We start from the raw sequence: 17792 nt of genomic DNA on the forward strand, positions 1-17792 counted from the left end.
ATTCTGTATGCAGATTACTTTTGTTTGTTTTTACACAAACACACAGACCTAGAAGGATCTACTGAGCCTTCATGTGATCTAGTGGCTGGTTGCAGTAGCCCTTCTGATTTAAGTGTTTTATTAGGCAACCGACTCAATCATGGCAGGTGATGCATAGGAAAAAAGAAAATCCTACAATAACAGTTTTATGCATTCTGTAAATGCAGACTCGGAGATGACTTCACATTTTTCTTCACGACTAATTAATATTTTAGAACAAATCATCTTTTCTTACCTCATAGTGATAAATTAGTACCATCAACCCACTCCAAATTATATTTTGACAAAAAAGCAATATCAATAAAAATATTTAATAAAATTGCTTCGATTGTAATGTAAAAATAACAAAGGCACTTATTAAATGCTGAAGTAACCTAGAATGGAAAACAATGCACAGCAATTTCTCAAATTACAAATACATAAAACAAAACTGGGAAAACCAAGGAATAAAGCGGATATTCAATCTTCGAGTCCAGATGAAACAGAAATGAATCACTCCCATAAGGTTTGTGCATTGGAGTACAGAAAATAGGGGATTACTTCTTGTTCACAAATGCAATAGGTATGTAGCTGTGCATTAGGCAACCACAGAATTTCCCATTCAGACCATAATGACAGATTTTAAACATCAGTATTTACAAGAGTATAAGTATAACAAACATTGCCTGCAGGCCTGAGAAGAGTGTCTGCGTCAAGGGTTCTGAGCTACCCACCGCTTGAACTATTTGTGATAATTAAATAAGAACCAAAAATTCCTAGCTGCCTCGGAACCTTTGTACAACAAAATAAAAACAAGCTTCATCCTACGAGCATTTGTAGACACCACTTCATAAATGTTTCAAATGGCTAGTTCCAAAGTTGAATTATTGTAAAAATCTACACAGTTGACAGAGTGACATTCTGGATATTGAAGGAATACTGCATACACTGGAGATTTGCGACAAGAGATATTGACCAGATGTAATTAGATTTTTAGGCAACATGTTGACACTACCAATTATACCCCTCTGCCGAAAGCCCACCAAGACAAAGATATACAGAATGCCATGTTTGATTTAACTGCATAAAAGATATAACATTGACACATGACCAACATCAAAAGAACAACTATGAACCATAAAAATAAAGTATTTTCTAATCAACCTGCTAATATACACAAATGCCAAAGACGCCTATTCATTTTTACCTGAAAGTGCTTTCATTTTAACCACACTGACCGTGCAAGCGTAAAGAAAAATATAATGTCCAGGTTTTAGGTGAAGACAACACTTTGGAGCACTAGAAAAACCATAATTAACTTGGTTTGGTTTTCAGCAACAATTAACAGACTTCAATGGGCCGTCAAAGCTGAATCATTAGCTCAAGCACCCATAGGTATCATTGGAGACAGTATAGAATGGTGGGGCAGCGTTGTTTTGAAAACCAAACCACTAACATTTCCAGTGTTAGGAATACTTGGCTATGTTCAGTCTGAGAAGATGCATGCTAACTTTTTCATTCACAAACCCTTCATGGGGAGAAATCGATCATCAGGGGATTTCGAGTGTTTACACAAAGTACTAAAATTAGCAAACCGTGTACCAAAGTGTTATGTACAGTGCGTGTGTAGAAAAATATATGCCATTACTTTAGCCTGAACCATAAAGTCAGGAGGCACTTGACAGAAACACAGAAGATTAAAGTAACCTTCTTTTGTAGCTTATTCTAAAGAAGCAGCACAACTTAACAATTCCATTTACACCCTCATACACACACCAATACATACTTGCCACTCACCAGACCCATAAATTGTCATAACCGCCCATGCTTCATTCAGCAGAAAATCAATGTTCAAAAAGATGAAAGCTTCAAAGTCAGGCCACCTCTCTGGCACAAATGTGTGCATATTAAAATTTAAAGTTTTTTCCAGTCGATTGGTTCCTTGCCTGACTTTGCCAAAAACTCATTTGTTTTAGAAAAATGTTTGCAGCCAAAAAATCCTCTGTGCACAGACAGGGGTGAAGGATGGACAGCCTGAAGAACATGGTGACGTTTCTGAAAGAAAATAAAAAAAATAATTACTACAGGTCCACAAAAATTTTTTTTCCTTATTTACAGAGCACCCGCCTCAAAGATGCAACCCAAGAACGGAGTAAAAATCTTAAAACAGCCTATGAATCTGTAATCAGGAAGGTTTATAATTTGTTGTGCCTATAGTGTTCTATAGATGCATCACACTTTATTCCTAAGAACTTCAGTTGTAGAGAAGGCAGAGCCCATTGAATAAGTAACATGCATCATAGAAAAGGCTAAAAAAAACATTTTCCTGTCTGTATTTATTTTTCAATGTGGACGAAAACGGAAATTTGGATCTTTTTGTGTGATTCTGAATGCTGTCAGTTATGACAGTCAGACTAGTAGCTGTGTGGAGTGACTGGTAAATAAATTAAAAAAAGTGGGGGATTTAAAAATAAGGGCATTTTAGTAATGAGGCTTAAACACCGGTAGGTTTAAGCATAAGGCCGATACTAAAATGTTCATATTTTCAAAGAAGTATTTATTTATAATCTGAGAGTCTTCATAATATTGAAACCTGTCATACATTCAAATAAGAGTGTACATTTATTTAAATAAATGTGAAATGTACTATTCTTGCTTCAGTTTTTCACAAAACTGAAAATAAATATGCATACAGACAAAATTAGCAAAAAATAAATATGGATAATACAGACGAAGTGTCAACAAAATAAATGCCATAAAACCAGGAGTCCTAATTCTAGAACATGCACACACTTTGGCCAGCATACACTGATTCATACGGAATGGCTCCAACCAATGTTAGTTCCTTTTGATCCATTCCTGAAAGTTCTTAACTTCCTGATGGTACTCACTCACCATTAATAATCAATGGCATGGGTGATTAGGAATCTTTACTTCCAGGATAGTTCTATTGTGGAGCACTTCTTCGTAAAAGAGTACACTTAGCAGTTACTTCTATCACCCGAGGGTGTGGTACCTATTAACCCCAAACTGTATCACTTCACTAGGCGGTCATTAACCATCTTGTCTTAGTACCAAGCACTTTGGTGTTGTCTATCAATTTTAGAAATCACTTGCAGAACTCATGATAAAACGAGGAAATGTCTGAAAGCATACATGACAATTTCTGGTCAATCTGCCTTAATGGCTCTGCAGGGTATTAGTATATTAAGCATCCAAACATGCCCTACATTTGCATCCACCACAAGGTGGTCTTCTGCAAATTTAAATTTTGATACAGTGTTATTGTGAAGACTCCTCGTTTATGCAAGACAATATTGCTGAAAACTTTTACCCATCATAAAACTACTTCGAAGATGGAATATCATAAGGATTTTTGTTAAAGGGGCTTTCAAACACACTACAGGATGGGGCTGGCAGCTGTTACTCATGAAGAAAGAGTCCAATCAACTTCAGAATAGAAATCCTTTGCAAAGTTGTCAAATGTAGATGGCCACTTATCACCAAGTGGTTTGGTCATATACTGCCCTCCATTGTGTACAGCATGCTATTCAAATGAAGTGTCAGTCCAAGGACAAACCAGATTCCCAACTGAGTCACAGATCTCTTCCCATAGTAATTCTCAGGGTTCGACCAATAAGGAATCTCTAGGATGAAGTGGCCTGTAACCCGATTTTACTAGCTACATTTGAGACATTAGCCTTCAAGCCCTACATTTGAACTGTCCATAATTTCCTTCCTAGTTCTGTGCTGCACATTGTTCTAGACTCTTTAGGCACCTTATGGTACACTGCACGGGCTCTTTTAGATTGAGTGTGATCTGGTTCTTCTTTTGCACTTGGCACAGTTCCATCCATCAAGCCCTAAACTATGTGTTCCATACCATGTTAAACTATTGTAGTACCAATCTTGTAGTTAATAGAACTTCTTAGGGGTGAAGAACCCATGCTAAATGTTCTGACACTGCTGTATTAATGTATTTGCTTCAGGCTGTGTAGCAGGATTTGTAGAAAACGAAATGAAGTGATGCTCCCAGTCATGCTATATTTTTTGCAAAACAAGATTTATTCATTTTATGGAAAACTCAAAACCAAGAAAGGCGTATTCAAAAAGCCCATGTCGAGTAACATGAAGAAACTAAACCCAGGAGAGGCAACAGAAGCACAGACTAATAAGCATGCAGTAAACCGTACAGATACTGCTGCCTAAGTCAGAGCTCGAACTCAGTCACATACTATCTGCAGAGAACAGGTAGAGAGCTAAAAGTAGGCTGAGGCAGGCACAAGAACAGCCGAACAACATACAAACACCATAATTCAGATACCATCGGGAGAAATGGATTCCAATCGTGCCATAGGATCCCACTTATTTTGTATGTATTCATTTAGTGCTGGGATATGGGAAGGGAGGGGGATAGTTTTCTAATTCACAAGAAACAGTAGGTTTGATTTTTCAGCATCTTTGGGTGAAAGACGGGGCTCTGACCAGGTTCTGTTACCCAGAATCCTTTGCAAACCTCAAAATGTGGCAAAAAAAAAAAAAAAAAAGGTTTCTCATATTTTGGTGACAGAAAGCTCTGGAATCTTTGAGGAGCCACAAATTTCCTTCCACCCAGCGTTCCCCCAAGTCTCCCGATAAAAATGGTACCTCACTTGTGTGGGTAGGCCTGGTGCCCACGACAGGAATAGATCACACAACGGTCAATGTTGGTCCTTACATGAGGCAGCTATTGACCCTGGGGTGATCCATTCCTGACGCAGGCACTAGGTGTAGGCACTCAAGTGGGGTAGTGTTTTTATCAGGACAGGTGAGGAATCACTGGGTGGTAGGAATTTTGTGGATCCCAGCATATTCCTGTAGTTTGTGTGACAGAAATACGAGAAAAATTGAGTTTTTAATTCAACATTTCAGCTTTGCAGGGAATTCTGGGTAAGAAAACTTTGGGGAATCCACACAGGTCACACCTCTGTGGACTCCCCTGAATGTCTAGTTTCCAGAAATGTTTGGATTTAGTGTGTTTCTCTATATGGCCGCCGAACCCAGGACCAAAAACACAGGTGCCTGCCTTACTAAACCAGTTTGTTTTGCCATAGATAATTTTGATGTCTCCACAATACGATTTTGGCGGTGGAATTTGGGGCTGAACTAAATTGGGGAGCTCCCAAGAGAGCACTCTCTCTCTGCTTGCCACTGCATTCACCTGCTCTCTGGGTTGGGCTAACCCGCTATTACCCAGTTGCAGACTGCTTGCGAAGGGACAGCAGGACTGTCCTCATCATCTGGCTCATAATGTACAGGAAGAGGAGTTATCGAATGGGACTCCTCCGACTGAAAAATCACTCCCAGAGTCTGCGCCACTGTCCTATCCCTCAGATGCTGTCTCAGTATCTGATGTCTCAGTCTCTGATCCTATGTCAGAGCTGTCCTCTATAACCCGAGTGACGGCAGCAGTCATCCATCAAGATGCCATCTCTGCTATTGGCTAAACTGTTGCTCTAAAACACTAGCCCACGTAGACAGTCACAAAATCGATGGTGTGTGTGAGATACGTGCAACAGTAGAGGCCACCTTACCTGCACTTCTTCCCTCAATCAGCACGTTCTTTCAAGATACTCAAAAAACACCTTGTCACATACCATTCGTCACAGTCTTTTAGCACCTCCTGCGCCCAGTCCAACAATCATTATTGGTGCTCCCACTCCCTCCTCCTCGGATTCCCTCATTACCACCCAGCAAAAGTGCCCTTCATCTCTCCATAGCCGCCCTCCACCCCGCACATACATTTCATTTGTATTATAGCGCAGGTAATGGCTGACTTTACTAATGTACTCAACTATTTACATAAAATACAGATTTGCTCTTTTCAGTAGGCATATAAACCTTCTGCGCTTCTTTATGGCACTAAAACTGCCACTAGACAAGTCTGACCCTTTTGTAGCAGAAACATAATCACAATACTTACTTATTGCTGCCTAAAATCTACAGTTGAAAAGTGTCAGTTGAAGTATGTGCATTGCTTTGAAGACGCAAGCTGCAACTGCAAGACAACTGGTGGCAAATCTATATCTATATATCTGTATCTATATCACTTTTATATGTGGGTCTGGTTTTCCTGGGGGCTGATCGCAGCCCCCAGGGAAACCACACAAGTATTGACAAAAGTGATTATATATAGAGATATATATATATCTATATATATATCTATATATATATATATAGATATATATATAGATATATATAGATATTTTTTTTAGTTGTTGTATGGTTTCCTTGGGGGCCAAAATGGCCCCCCAGGGAAACCCTACAACAACTAAAAAAAAATATTGTCCCCCCACATGGGGTCGCCCTGCCCACGGGCTATCCACTGTCCACTTTTTTTTTTTTTTTTTTAAATTGCGCCCCTGTGGAGGCGCAATCGTGCCCCTCCCTCCCCCCCCCCCCCCAGGGGGGCACCTACCTTTTTAAAAAATAAATAAATATGCCCAGGGGGGTGGGGGCGTTTTCCGAGGGAGAACAATGACTTCATCCAAGGGTCCAGGACAGCACCTAGGAGGTCAGAACTCACTCCCACAAAGGCCAGCAGAGGGGACCAAGTCAGGTCCAGTTGGGTCTGGTCAACTGGAAAGCAGGAAGGGCCTTTGTAAGCTTGCTATGTGTCTGTAGCTCAAACAGGAGGTTAGCTAACTGTCCCTTGGAGTCAATTCTGGAGTCCCTGGTTTGAGAAAAGCCAGATGCATCTTCCTTCAGCCAGCAAGGGAATCCTCCTACAGAGTCATAACAGGTCCAAGAGTGTCTGAATTTAAGGTATTGGGGATGTCACTGTTATACCTAATGCTAGCCTGAGGGTGGAGGATACACCTTTCAGGCCTCGAAAAATCATTAAAATGTTACTAGACCTGCAGGTCGAGTAACATGAATAATCTACGGCCTGTTATATACTTGACCCATAAAAGGGTCTTAAATTAAGTGATCCTAGGCAAATATCTTAGTTTACAGAGTCACATTTTTCTTCATTATCACATATGTAAGCTCAGCATTTCTGCTGTACAAAAAACATCTTTTGTTTGATTAAACATACAAAGTTTGCTCCATGTATAAAAAGAATCTAGCACACATATAGAGAGACCCATGATCTATGGCTTGCCTTTTACTTTACTACTAGCATTGCCATTGGGGCAGGAGTGTTTCTCAGTTTACATTTTAACACTCACTTTTAATAAATATATTACTGTAGGACGATGTGGTAGCTTACTGTCATTTACCAACAGAAATTTTCTAAGAAGTGTTCAAAACACTTCCCACTAATGTGCAGTTTACTGAATACTATATAGTGTATTAACATTAACCTGTGAAAATTGTGTTTCAGAAAATATATTTATGCTTTGCACATCACAAAGTAATGTATTCTGATTTGTTTTTATCCTAGTAAAATATTTGTTTTTCCCCCCCATCACACAGAAGTACAAAAAGTGGGCATTCACAACTACCAAAATATATTTTGCAATTTACAGTTGACTTAGTTTTTTAAACGTTGTTTTAGGAAAAAACAGACACCCTACAGCCTTTCATTTCACACTTTCTACAGCAGGCAAGACAGTCCCTTACAAAATCACGTAATTCTGCAGACAAACTGACTTTTGGTCTCTAAACACAGAGAAAATGTGACAAGATAGCAAGATTCAATGGCATCTTTATTGCTCTTTCACTTTGAACAGAAAGCCTGTTCTTTGTCAACTCGCCAGAAGGGGCAAGTAGGTCCTAAAAATAGTTCAACCTGATAAAATATGACTTTCCATAGCGATTGGGCCAGTAGATTTTTGAAGGCCTGCCTTCGTCTAACCCTAAAACTGGTCCTGGTCAGTTCTTCTCTTTCCCACATGATTTGGCTCCAGCTTATCTAACGGAACAAAGGGCAGGCAGGTCCAGATGTGAGCTGCATCTACCAGTGACAGGACAGGCTTCTTCCAAAATCAGGAAGGGCTGGGTACATACCCCAGACTTCATTTTGAAGTGTAGGGCCCTAGCTCTTCCCCACTCATCCTGTCAGGAAGACCCTCACCTCTCTTGGGAGGAAAACACATCACACCGCAGGAGGACCAATAATAGTCAGGTTACCCTGGCCAAAGGCAGGAAAACACCAACATTTGAAAAGTGGCATTTCCAAAAACAGTATCTTAAAGTTCAACTTTACCACTAAAAAGGATTTTAAATGACAATTTAAATAAAATGTAATAAGTATTTTTCTTGCTGCTCCAAAACTAAATTGAGCTCTTACTGTGATAGCTAGCTGTGATAAGGTAAACCAGTTTTAGTCTATGGGAGGCAAGCCCCGCCACAGTAAAAAACAGGTTTGGGTTTTTTCACTGTGAAAATAAAAATACATACCCTACTTTAAAAAAACATGCATTCTGCCATATGGATATTTAGGGCCTTGTTTAAGGGTGACATATGTATTAAAAAGGAGGGTTTAGGCCTAGCAAGAGGTCTATTTTGCCATGCGAAAGTGGCAGTTTAAAACTGCACTACAGGCACAAACAGCAGACCCGAGACATGTTTTAGGGAGCTACTTTAGCGGGTGGCACAATGAGTGTTGCAGCCAAGTAGTAGCATTTAATTTACAGGCCACTGGTAAAAGCAGTACCATACATTAAGGACTTGAAGGGAAAATACAAACACTTTACTACTGGTTAGCAGGGCTAAAGTACAGAGTTGTGTGGCCAAAATAAAAATAGGTTCAGCAGCTGAAAAAAAAAAATATAAAAAAAATACATCTGAGGAGACTCTGTATAAAGGCACATTTCCAAACACTAACTTTGAACAAAAGCTCTAAATGTGAGCAAGGAAGGCATTAATGCTTACTAAACAATGTTTTCAACATTTAACCAACTTGTTCTTGCCTTTAGGGTTAAACGCAAATGAACCATTTGATAAAAACGTTAACCCACGAGTCCACAGGAAGGAAAAGAGGATTAGGAAGGAAAAGAGGATTTGGAAGCCAAAACAAAGATTGTGATAGTATTCGTGCATTTATTTTTAAATGGTAAATGCCCTTTAACCCCAAAAAGGCAATAACAAGTTGGTTGAAGGAGGCAAACATAAATAGTATTAATTAACAGGTCTTGTCGACCTCACTCCTACCACCATAAACCAGTGAAGTCTCCAATCGACCTAATCAAACTATAGGGGCAATAAAATAAAAAAAAAAAAAAAAAAAAAAGCCCACTGCTACAACCAACCTCCAGAAATCATGTCACCTCAATACCGCGACAGCTTAATCTAAAAGCAAAAAGTAATTTGACCACCATACTCTGAGACCACTACTTGAGTACCTCACACCCAAACCACAGTGCAGGCTTTCTATTGGTTTAAGGGTATCATCATCTCAAAACCTCCTCACCAGAACTTTGAATATGGTATCAAAAACAGCTCTCGCTCAATCAGGAGACCTGCTCATCTACACAACGTCCAGACAGGATTGTCACCCGGTTTAAGAACCACAACCCTCACTACCAAAACAGGACCATATGCAACTGTGCTGTAAACTAAACAATGTGAGGATCAGTGACTCTTCCCTTCCATCTCCCCCCCCAATTAAGAACGAGGAAAAAGGGCAACACAATAACCCTTTGTAAGCTTGGGTAACAGTGTAAACGAAGGCAAGTAGCCTACAAGGGATCATTTACAAAGACGTAATGCGTCTGACCTTGCACGCAATGTACAAGACAAACAAGAATTAAAGCACACTTCTCAGAATCATACAAAAAAAAAAATGAAGGAACTGGGGTTCCAAAAATATTACAATTAGTCTGCATTGCACCACCAGATACAGAGACCACAAGTAAGTCAGAAGGGGTTCTTAAAACAGCAAAAACACATCAAACTTGTATGGTGGTTGCATATAATTTCGTAAAGTGATTCCTTAAGACAGATGTCTGCATTCCATTATTAAAGCACGTAGCATTCTGAGGAGAGTATACCTGTGGTGTAGAATATGTTCCAGTGATGGCTGCTGTATGTGCAAGTAGTAGAGTATGCAGTGTTTCGGTCCCCCATTATATTAAATACTCAAGACCATCCTGAAGACTAAATATTTTTTGTAATGATTGCAGATGATCTCTAACAGGGTTCTTCCTATTGAAGAAGACAAGGAATGGCAATGATTATGCTTGTGTGTCAATATATAGTATAAAAGATCCTGACAGTTTTACTCTGTGGTCTCATGATTCAGTCACATATTCCACTGAGGTGGTTTTATGATATGTCATAGCAGATAAATGGACCCTTCAACTATGTTCAGGATCTTCTCCATTATATATTAACTTTATTAGGGGGTCCTCAGACTAAGCCGGGGTAATCCTCGCAAATGAGATGAAACTGCTGGAGATTCTGTTGTGCAGGCACAGTAAGGCCAAGAGAAGGTTCTGTGGTCCTGCTTCCTTTGAAGGTCACAAGGGCAGTCAGCCTAGTTTCAGAGGAAGGCAGTGCCATTAAATGGCATGTCCATTGACGACGTCTGATCATTACTTGAGAAGCCTGTGTATCTCATCCACAAATAGTGCTAGAAGCACCAAGCTGGTACAGACTGCCCTTTCAAAGCAGTCAGTGGTGTCCAGACCAGAGTGGATATTGCTTCCTTTAAGGTTTAATTTCTTATGGCAGGATCAATGGACTGATAAATCCGGGCTGTATCGGTATAAGCAGTTCCTTGGTAGAGGACAGAGGCACTTTCACATCTATGCGACTCTGCTTGACAATAGTGGCATGTAAAGAAATGGCTCCCTGTTGCAGTTACCCCCCCACTTTTTGCCTGATACTGATGCTGACTTGACTGAGAAGTGTGCTGGGACCCTGCTAACCAGGCCCCAGCACCAGTGTTCTTTCACCTAAAATGTACCATTGTTTTCACAATTGGCACAACCCTGGCACCTAGGTAAGTCCCTTGTAACTGGTACCAAGGGCCCTGATGCCAGGGAAGGTCTCTAAGGGCTGCAGCATATCTTATGCCACCCTGGGGACCCCTCACTCAGCACAGACACACTGCTTGCCAGCTTGTGTGTGCTGGTGAGAACAAAACGAGTAAGTCGACATGGCACTCCCCTCAGGGTGCCATGCCAACCTCCCACTGCCTGTGGCATAGGTAAGTCACCCCTCTAGTAGGCCTTACAGCCCTAAGGCAGGGTGCACTATACCACAGGTGAGGGCATATGTGCATGAGCACTATGCCCCTACAGTGTCTAAGCAAAACCTTAGACATTGTAAGTGCAGGGTAGCCATAAGAGTATATGGGCTGGGAGTCTGTCAAAAACGAACTCCACAGCTCCATAATGGCTACACTGAATACTGGGAAGTTTGGTATCAAACTTCTCAGAATAATAAACCCACACTGATGCCAGTGTTGGATTTATTAAAAAATGCACACAGAGAGCATCTTAGAGATGCGGCCTGTATTTTACCCAATTGTTCAGTGTAGGCTGACTGGTTCCAGCAGCCTGCCACAACCGAGATATGTTGCTGGCCCCATGGGGAGAGTGCCTTTGTCACTCTGAGGCCAGTAACAAAGCCTGCACTGGGTGGAGATGCTAACACCTCCCCCAGGCAGGAGCTGTAACACCTGGCGGTGAGCCTCAAAGGCTCACCCCTTTGTCACAGCACAGCAGGGCACTCCAGCTTAGTGGAGTTGCCCGCCCCCTCCGGCCACGGCCCCCACTTTTGGCAGCAAGGCTGGAGGAAACAAAGAAAACAACAAGGAGGAGTCACTGACCAGTCAGGACAGCCCCTAAGGTGTCCTGAGCTGAAGTGACTAACTTTTAGAAATCCTCCATCTTGCAGATGGAGGATTCCCCCAATAGGATTAGGGATGGGACCCCCTACCCTTGGGAGGAGGCACAAAGAGGGTGTACTCACCCTCAGGGCTAGTAGCCATTGGCTACTAACCCCCCAGACCTAAACACGCCCTTAAATTTAGTATTTAAGGGCTCTCCCTGAACCTAGAAATTAGATTCCTGCAACTACAAGAAGAAGGACTGCCGAGCTGACAAACCCCTGCAGAGGAAGAACAGAAGACACCAACTGCCTTGGCCCCAGACTTACCGGCCTGTCTCCTGCCTTCCAAAGAAACCTGCTCCAGCGACGCTTTCCAAGGGACCAGCGACCTCTGAATCCTCTGAGGACTGCCCTGCTTCGAAAAAGACAAGAAACTCCCGAGGACAGCGGCACTGCTCCAAAAGAACTGCAACTTTGTTACAAGGAGCAGATTTAAAGACCCCTGCAACTCCCCGCAAGAAGCGTGAGACTTGCAACACTGCACCCGGCGACCCAGACTCGACTGGTGGAGAACAACCAACTCAGGGAGGACCCTCCGGCGACTCTACAACTGTGAGTAACCAAAGTTGTCCCCCCTGAGCCCCCACAGCGACGCCTGCAGAGGGAATCCCCAGGCTCCCCCTGACCGCGACTGTCTGAACTCCATTTCCCGACGGCTGGAAAAGACCCTGCACCCGCAGCCCCCAGCCCCTAAAGAAACGGAACTTCTGTGCAGGAGTGACCCCCAGGAGGCCCTCTCCCTTGCCCAGGTGGTGGCTACCCCGAGGAGCCCCCCCCCCTGCCTGCATCGCTGAAGAGACCCCTTGGTCTCCCATTGAAAACTGAAGGAAACCAGACGCGTGTTTGCACACTGCACCCGGCCGCCCCCGCGCTGCTGAGGGTGTACTTTCTGTGCTACTTTGTGTCTCCCCCGGTGCCCTACAAAACCCCCCTGGTCTGCCCTCCGAAGACGCGGGTACTTACCTGCTGGCAGACTGGAACCGGGGCACCCCCTTCTCTCCGTTATAGCCTATGTGTTTTGGGCACCTCTTTGACCTTTGCACCTGACCGGCCCTGAGCTGCTGGTGTGATAACTTTGGGGTTGCTCTGAACCCCCAACGGTGGGCTACCTTGGACCAAAAACTAAAACCTGTAAGTGACTTACTTACCTGTTGAAACTAACAATAACTTACCTCCCCCAGGAACTGTGAAAATTGCACTAAGTGTCCACTTTTAAAACAGCTTATTGTGTTTTATGAAAAAAGTATACATGCTAAAGTAATGATTCAAAGTTCCTAGAGTACTTACCTGCAATACCTTTCAAATGAGCTATTACATGTAAAATTTGAACCTGTGGTTCTTAAAATAAACTAAGAAAATATATTTTTTCTATAACAAAACCTATTGGCTGGATTTGTCTCTGAGTGTGTGTACCTCATTTATTGTCTATGTGTATGTACAACAAATGCTTAACACTACTCCTTGGATAAGCCTACTGCTCGACCACACTACCACAAAAATAGAGCATTAGTATTATCTCTTTTTACCACTATTTTACCTCTAAGGGGAACCCTTGGACTCTGCATGCTATTCCTTACTTTGAAATAGCACATACAGAGCCAACTTCCTACATGGCAGGAAGAGCGAGAGCCTCACTTTAACGTTTTAGGTTTCTTTTTCAATTTGGATGTTCTAGCGGACTTAGGGCCATATGTACGAACACTTTTTCCCATAGACACAGAATGGGTAAAAACCTTTGCTACATCTGGCCCTTAGAATGTAAAAAAGACGTTTCGCAGAAAGGACCCTGAAAACAGGAAAGAGGTTTGTGTTCTCAACTGGGAGCGGCCAATGCGCCCCTTCAAAACGGTGTTTTCTGACACAGCCCAACTTTGTGGTACCAGAATTCTTTGGGATTCATCCTGGTTTAATCGGTGCAAGACCGAGTCGTATGAAGACACTACACACCAGAGACCTACCTGGTGGAGGTCTGTCACAAACATCGGTTTCTGACAGTTCGTACAAGCTTTAAGCCGCGTAGTCTTCAGAGACATGATCCCTTGCACACAGAAAATTTTGATTTGTCAATAAGATGCAAAAAAGGTGAAGGAACAAACAATGCCTTTTTGCAAACAAACAACTGTAATTAAACCAATACATTTTGGCCCGCAAAGTGCTTGAGATCAAGGTTAGTACTAGAGGCAGTATAGAAATGTTACGGTTCACTAAACAGAACATCAGAAAATCCACACTCCAATGGAATAACAAGTGCTTGTTCGTATGGGCCTCATTTGATAATTAAACAGCTATCAGTACTGTGCAGTCAGAAATTAACAGGTGCTGAAAGGCTGGCACCTTTGGAAAATACACCTAATGGCATTAAGAGCTGAACAAGCCTACATGACATACGTTACTTTGCTAATGCATCCACATGTTTTTTCAGGAACGTTATTATGAATGATTTATTTACTTGGTTCTTAAAACAGCTGGACTTTTCCTTTATGCAAGAGCTTCATTTTTGCAATACCAGCAAAGGCAACCCCTCAAGTCTTTTTAAACGGTTCAAAGTTATTGCGGATCCTGGTATTTCCTTTTGCATAATCCTGTGATTGACCAAATCTAGATCCTTCCCACATAATGTTTGGCATTTCTCATTGTGTAGGAATAGTTCCAAATGAAGGAATCCCAAGGGTCATAGGGGCTCAAAGGTATTTAGCATTTTTTCAAAAAATTATTTGGGAAACTATGGGCTCTCTCTATCAAAATTTCTAGATAAAAAGCCAGCTTGTTCCAAATTCCTTGTACTCCACAGTTTCAGGAACTCAATACAAGAATTAACACTATGTTCTAAGTCTTCAGGTAGGATGAAAAGGTGGTTTCCTCTTCTAGTCTTCCAAGTCCAAGACTCCTCTCTGGAGAGTGAACATATCTTTGTTGATACGAGAAGTTCTTTCTCCTTTGGATTAATTGTCCTCCAGGCAGCTAATCAGTGATTCCACTTAAATCACCTTCCATGCAAGTTATAGAATTCTTTACATATTCCAGCCATTTCTGTGTACATTAGATATGACTTTGTCTTAGTCGATGTAAATTACTTGGCTCAAAGTACTATCTTCATTATCTGACTCAAAGTTACCTGTCTCTTTGACGGGGCGGGGGGGGGGGGGTAGAGTGAGGTGAATTCCTGCGTAGGTAGTGCAGCCTTATTTAATTATTTTCTTATCCTTCTCCTTGGCAGTGGTATGAATGCACAGATGAAGTAATACTTATAAGTTAAAACAACTCAACCAAAATTAGGGGTGATTTGGAGGTAAGGCAAGCAAGAATTGACTACGAGGTAGAAAAAAAGGTGGTAGCTGTGGTAATCAGAATTGACTGAGTTTTATATGAATGAGTCTTTTACTCTACAGTGAGCAGGTTATGGGAGAGTTAACCATATACTGGAATGACCTATTTACTGCCTATTTTTCCAGTCAATTGTGTAGCAATACCATCATACAAATACTTACAGATATAGCAGAAATTTATATTTTGAGATGGGCACAAAGTGAAGCTATTCTCATGGGGGGGGGGGGGGGGGCTCTGGTGGTCAAACATGTGGGGCTGTTGTATTCCAAGTATAAATCAGAATTTCAAATCCCTTTAATTGCACTCCCATCTGACTTGTAACCCAGGCTGGCACCTCAACATTTCTTACTTCAGACTGTAGTGGCCCGTACAGGACCGTGGACACTCTGAAGCAAACCTGTAATGCCTACACATTCAATTAAACAAAAAAGCGCCAAGTGTTTGCTCACGGTCTAACTCATTCTCATCGGATCAGTCAAGGAGACTTCATAGATTTAGAGATACAAGAAGCCATTGTGAATCTTGCAGCCGCACAGCAAACCTGATACAGGGTGATGGTCATTCATCACCAACATGCCCAGGGACTTTGAGCATAGCATCTAAGGAACTATTGCGCTCCGTTTCAGACTGCACCCCCTAAAATCTTTCTTAAACAGCTGTTTATTATGCCATTTGCTGCCAAAGTTACAGTTGAGCAACTTTAAAATATCAGAGTTCCCTGGACATGTGCACCTTGAAAATACCAAAAGATTTACCAGCCCTGCCCCTCCCCCCTGCATCAGTTAGTGGCTTTGTGCTGGATCCTGTCCTGCCCCAACAGATGTCAGGGCCCCTACATAATCCGACCTCTGCACGCTGACTTCAGTTACTTTCTGAAAACTGTTCGCACCATCAAACAGTGAGCCTTAGCTACCATACTATGGCAGTATGCAGATCTCTACATTGGAACCTTATTATCATGGATCAAGAGTAGATTTCATGGGGGGGGGGGGGGGAAGGAATCAATGAGAAAACTGTGGTTAGATAGGAGTATCCACCAGAAAAATCTTTTTCCCAAAAGTAACTAACTTGTTCTTTGATGGATACTTATAACAGCAGATTCCTCACCTTTTGAATGGATACCAAAGCAGTACCTCAACAAGTGGTGGGTCTGTGGAATGACTCAGTCTAGAAAATCCTGTAGGACAGAATGGGAAATCCTATCGGGGCTTGAAAAATCTACTCGACCACTCACTATGGCGAGTTTTATTTCATGAGTTCGAACTATTTTTAGATTCCACTCGACCTTTCTGGCGAGTGGACAAAGAACAGATGTTCTGTTCAATCAGAAACTGAATTAGCAATTAAGAGGCCTTTAAATGTTATTCTTGTCACACTTGCTCTGGTTTCAGAGACGGAGGTCAAAAGTCAGTTTGTCTTCTTTCAATCCAAATACTTTTCCTTGTGACTGCAGAGTTCCAGGATATTGTAAGGTGAACTGTCTGACGTATGTGGAATGAAAGGCTTTTGGTACCAGGTTTTTCCTAACACAAATTTATATAAAAGTCAACTTTACAAACAAACATTTCTAAATATATTTCAGTAGCTGTGAAAGACCATTTTTTTTGGTAAACAAATAAATAAAAAAATACTTTAATAGGATGAAAAAAAAGTCAGAACACTTTACTTTGTGATAAGCAAATGATAAATGTTTTCTGACACCCAATTTTCACAGATTAGTGTTAATACTCTATATACTTTTATCAGTAAAGCTGCAAGTTAACGGGAAGATTTTTGGACATTTCTTGGAAATTACAGTCTGTAAATGACAGTGCGCTACTATTTTATGCTTCAGTGATATAATTATTAAAAGTGAGTGTTTAAAACATAGTGAGAAATACACCTGCCTTGATGGCAAAGCTATTAGTATACAAAGAGGCAAATCATGCATGGATCATGTGTACCCTATATGTGGGTTATATTTAATATACATGGAGCAAACGTTTAGTGTATTGAATCAAACAAGGAGAAATACAGAACTCGCATATTTGAAGGTGCACTCAAATGTGAGAATGAAGAAAAAGGGGACTGTAAAATACAATATTTGCCTGGGATCACACGATTTGAGACCCGTTTCTGGGTCAAGTACATTAGTTAGGTCGAGTAGATTATTCAAGCTACTCCACCTGCAGGTCTGGTAACATTTTTATGATTTTGAGGCCTGACTATCCAACCAATAGTGCTATGTTAACGGGTGGACTGATGCCCACTTAGAAGCTTGGCAGATGTCAGACTTGCACCCTGTGTGCTAGTGGCAGCTTTTGCTATGGTGGAATGAGCATGCAGGCTTTCTGGAAGCTGTAGCTGAGCCAATCTTCTGAAGATTTTGATGCACATAATCCTCCTGGACATGGTTAGTTTGCACACCGCCTTTTCCCTTTTCAGCCTAGAGAAGCCTACAAAGAGCAGATCGCCCACCTAATGTTCCTTGGTATGACCAATGTGCAAAACTGGCAAAGTGATTCCTACATGCAAAGCTGTGGCAATTTTTTGGGTTGGGGGGGGGGTGGACACTGCTTCAGTGCGTAGAACTTTCTTCTCCAAGAAGTTAGTATAAGTTGTTGGACAAACAGTGCTTGCAATTT

The 17792-nt window shown here is 41.6% G+C and overlaps 1 protein-coding gene across 2 annotated transcripts in view; it reads right to left on the reverse strand.

Annotated features, from left to right (window-relative positions):
* Positions 1-334: 334 nt before the first annotated feature.
* Positions 335-17792, reverse strand: part of UNG (uracil DNA glycosylase) — a 40485-nt gene continuing 23027 nt past the window's right edge. For both annotated transcript variants that reach the window (XM_069214764.1, XM_069214763.1), the window contains exon 7: positions 335-2073. In XM_069214764.1, the coding sequence (XP_069070865.1) occupies positions 1933-2073 (141 nt within the window). In that variant the 3' untranslated portion in view covers positions 335-1932. The remainder of the gene's footprint in view (positions 2074-17792) is intronic.

This window comes from Pleurodeles waltl, chromosome 11 (genome assembly GCF_031143425.1).
Source record: "Pleurodeles waltl isolate 20211129_DDA chromosome 11, aPleWal1.hap1.20221129, whole genome shotgun sequence".
Classification (NCBI taxonomy): Eukaryota; Metazoa; Chordata; class Amphibia; order Caudata; family Salamandridae; genus Pleurodeles; species Pleurodeles waltl.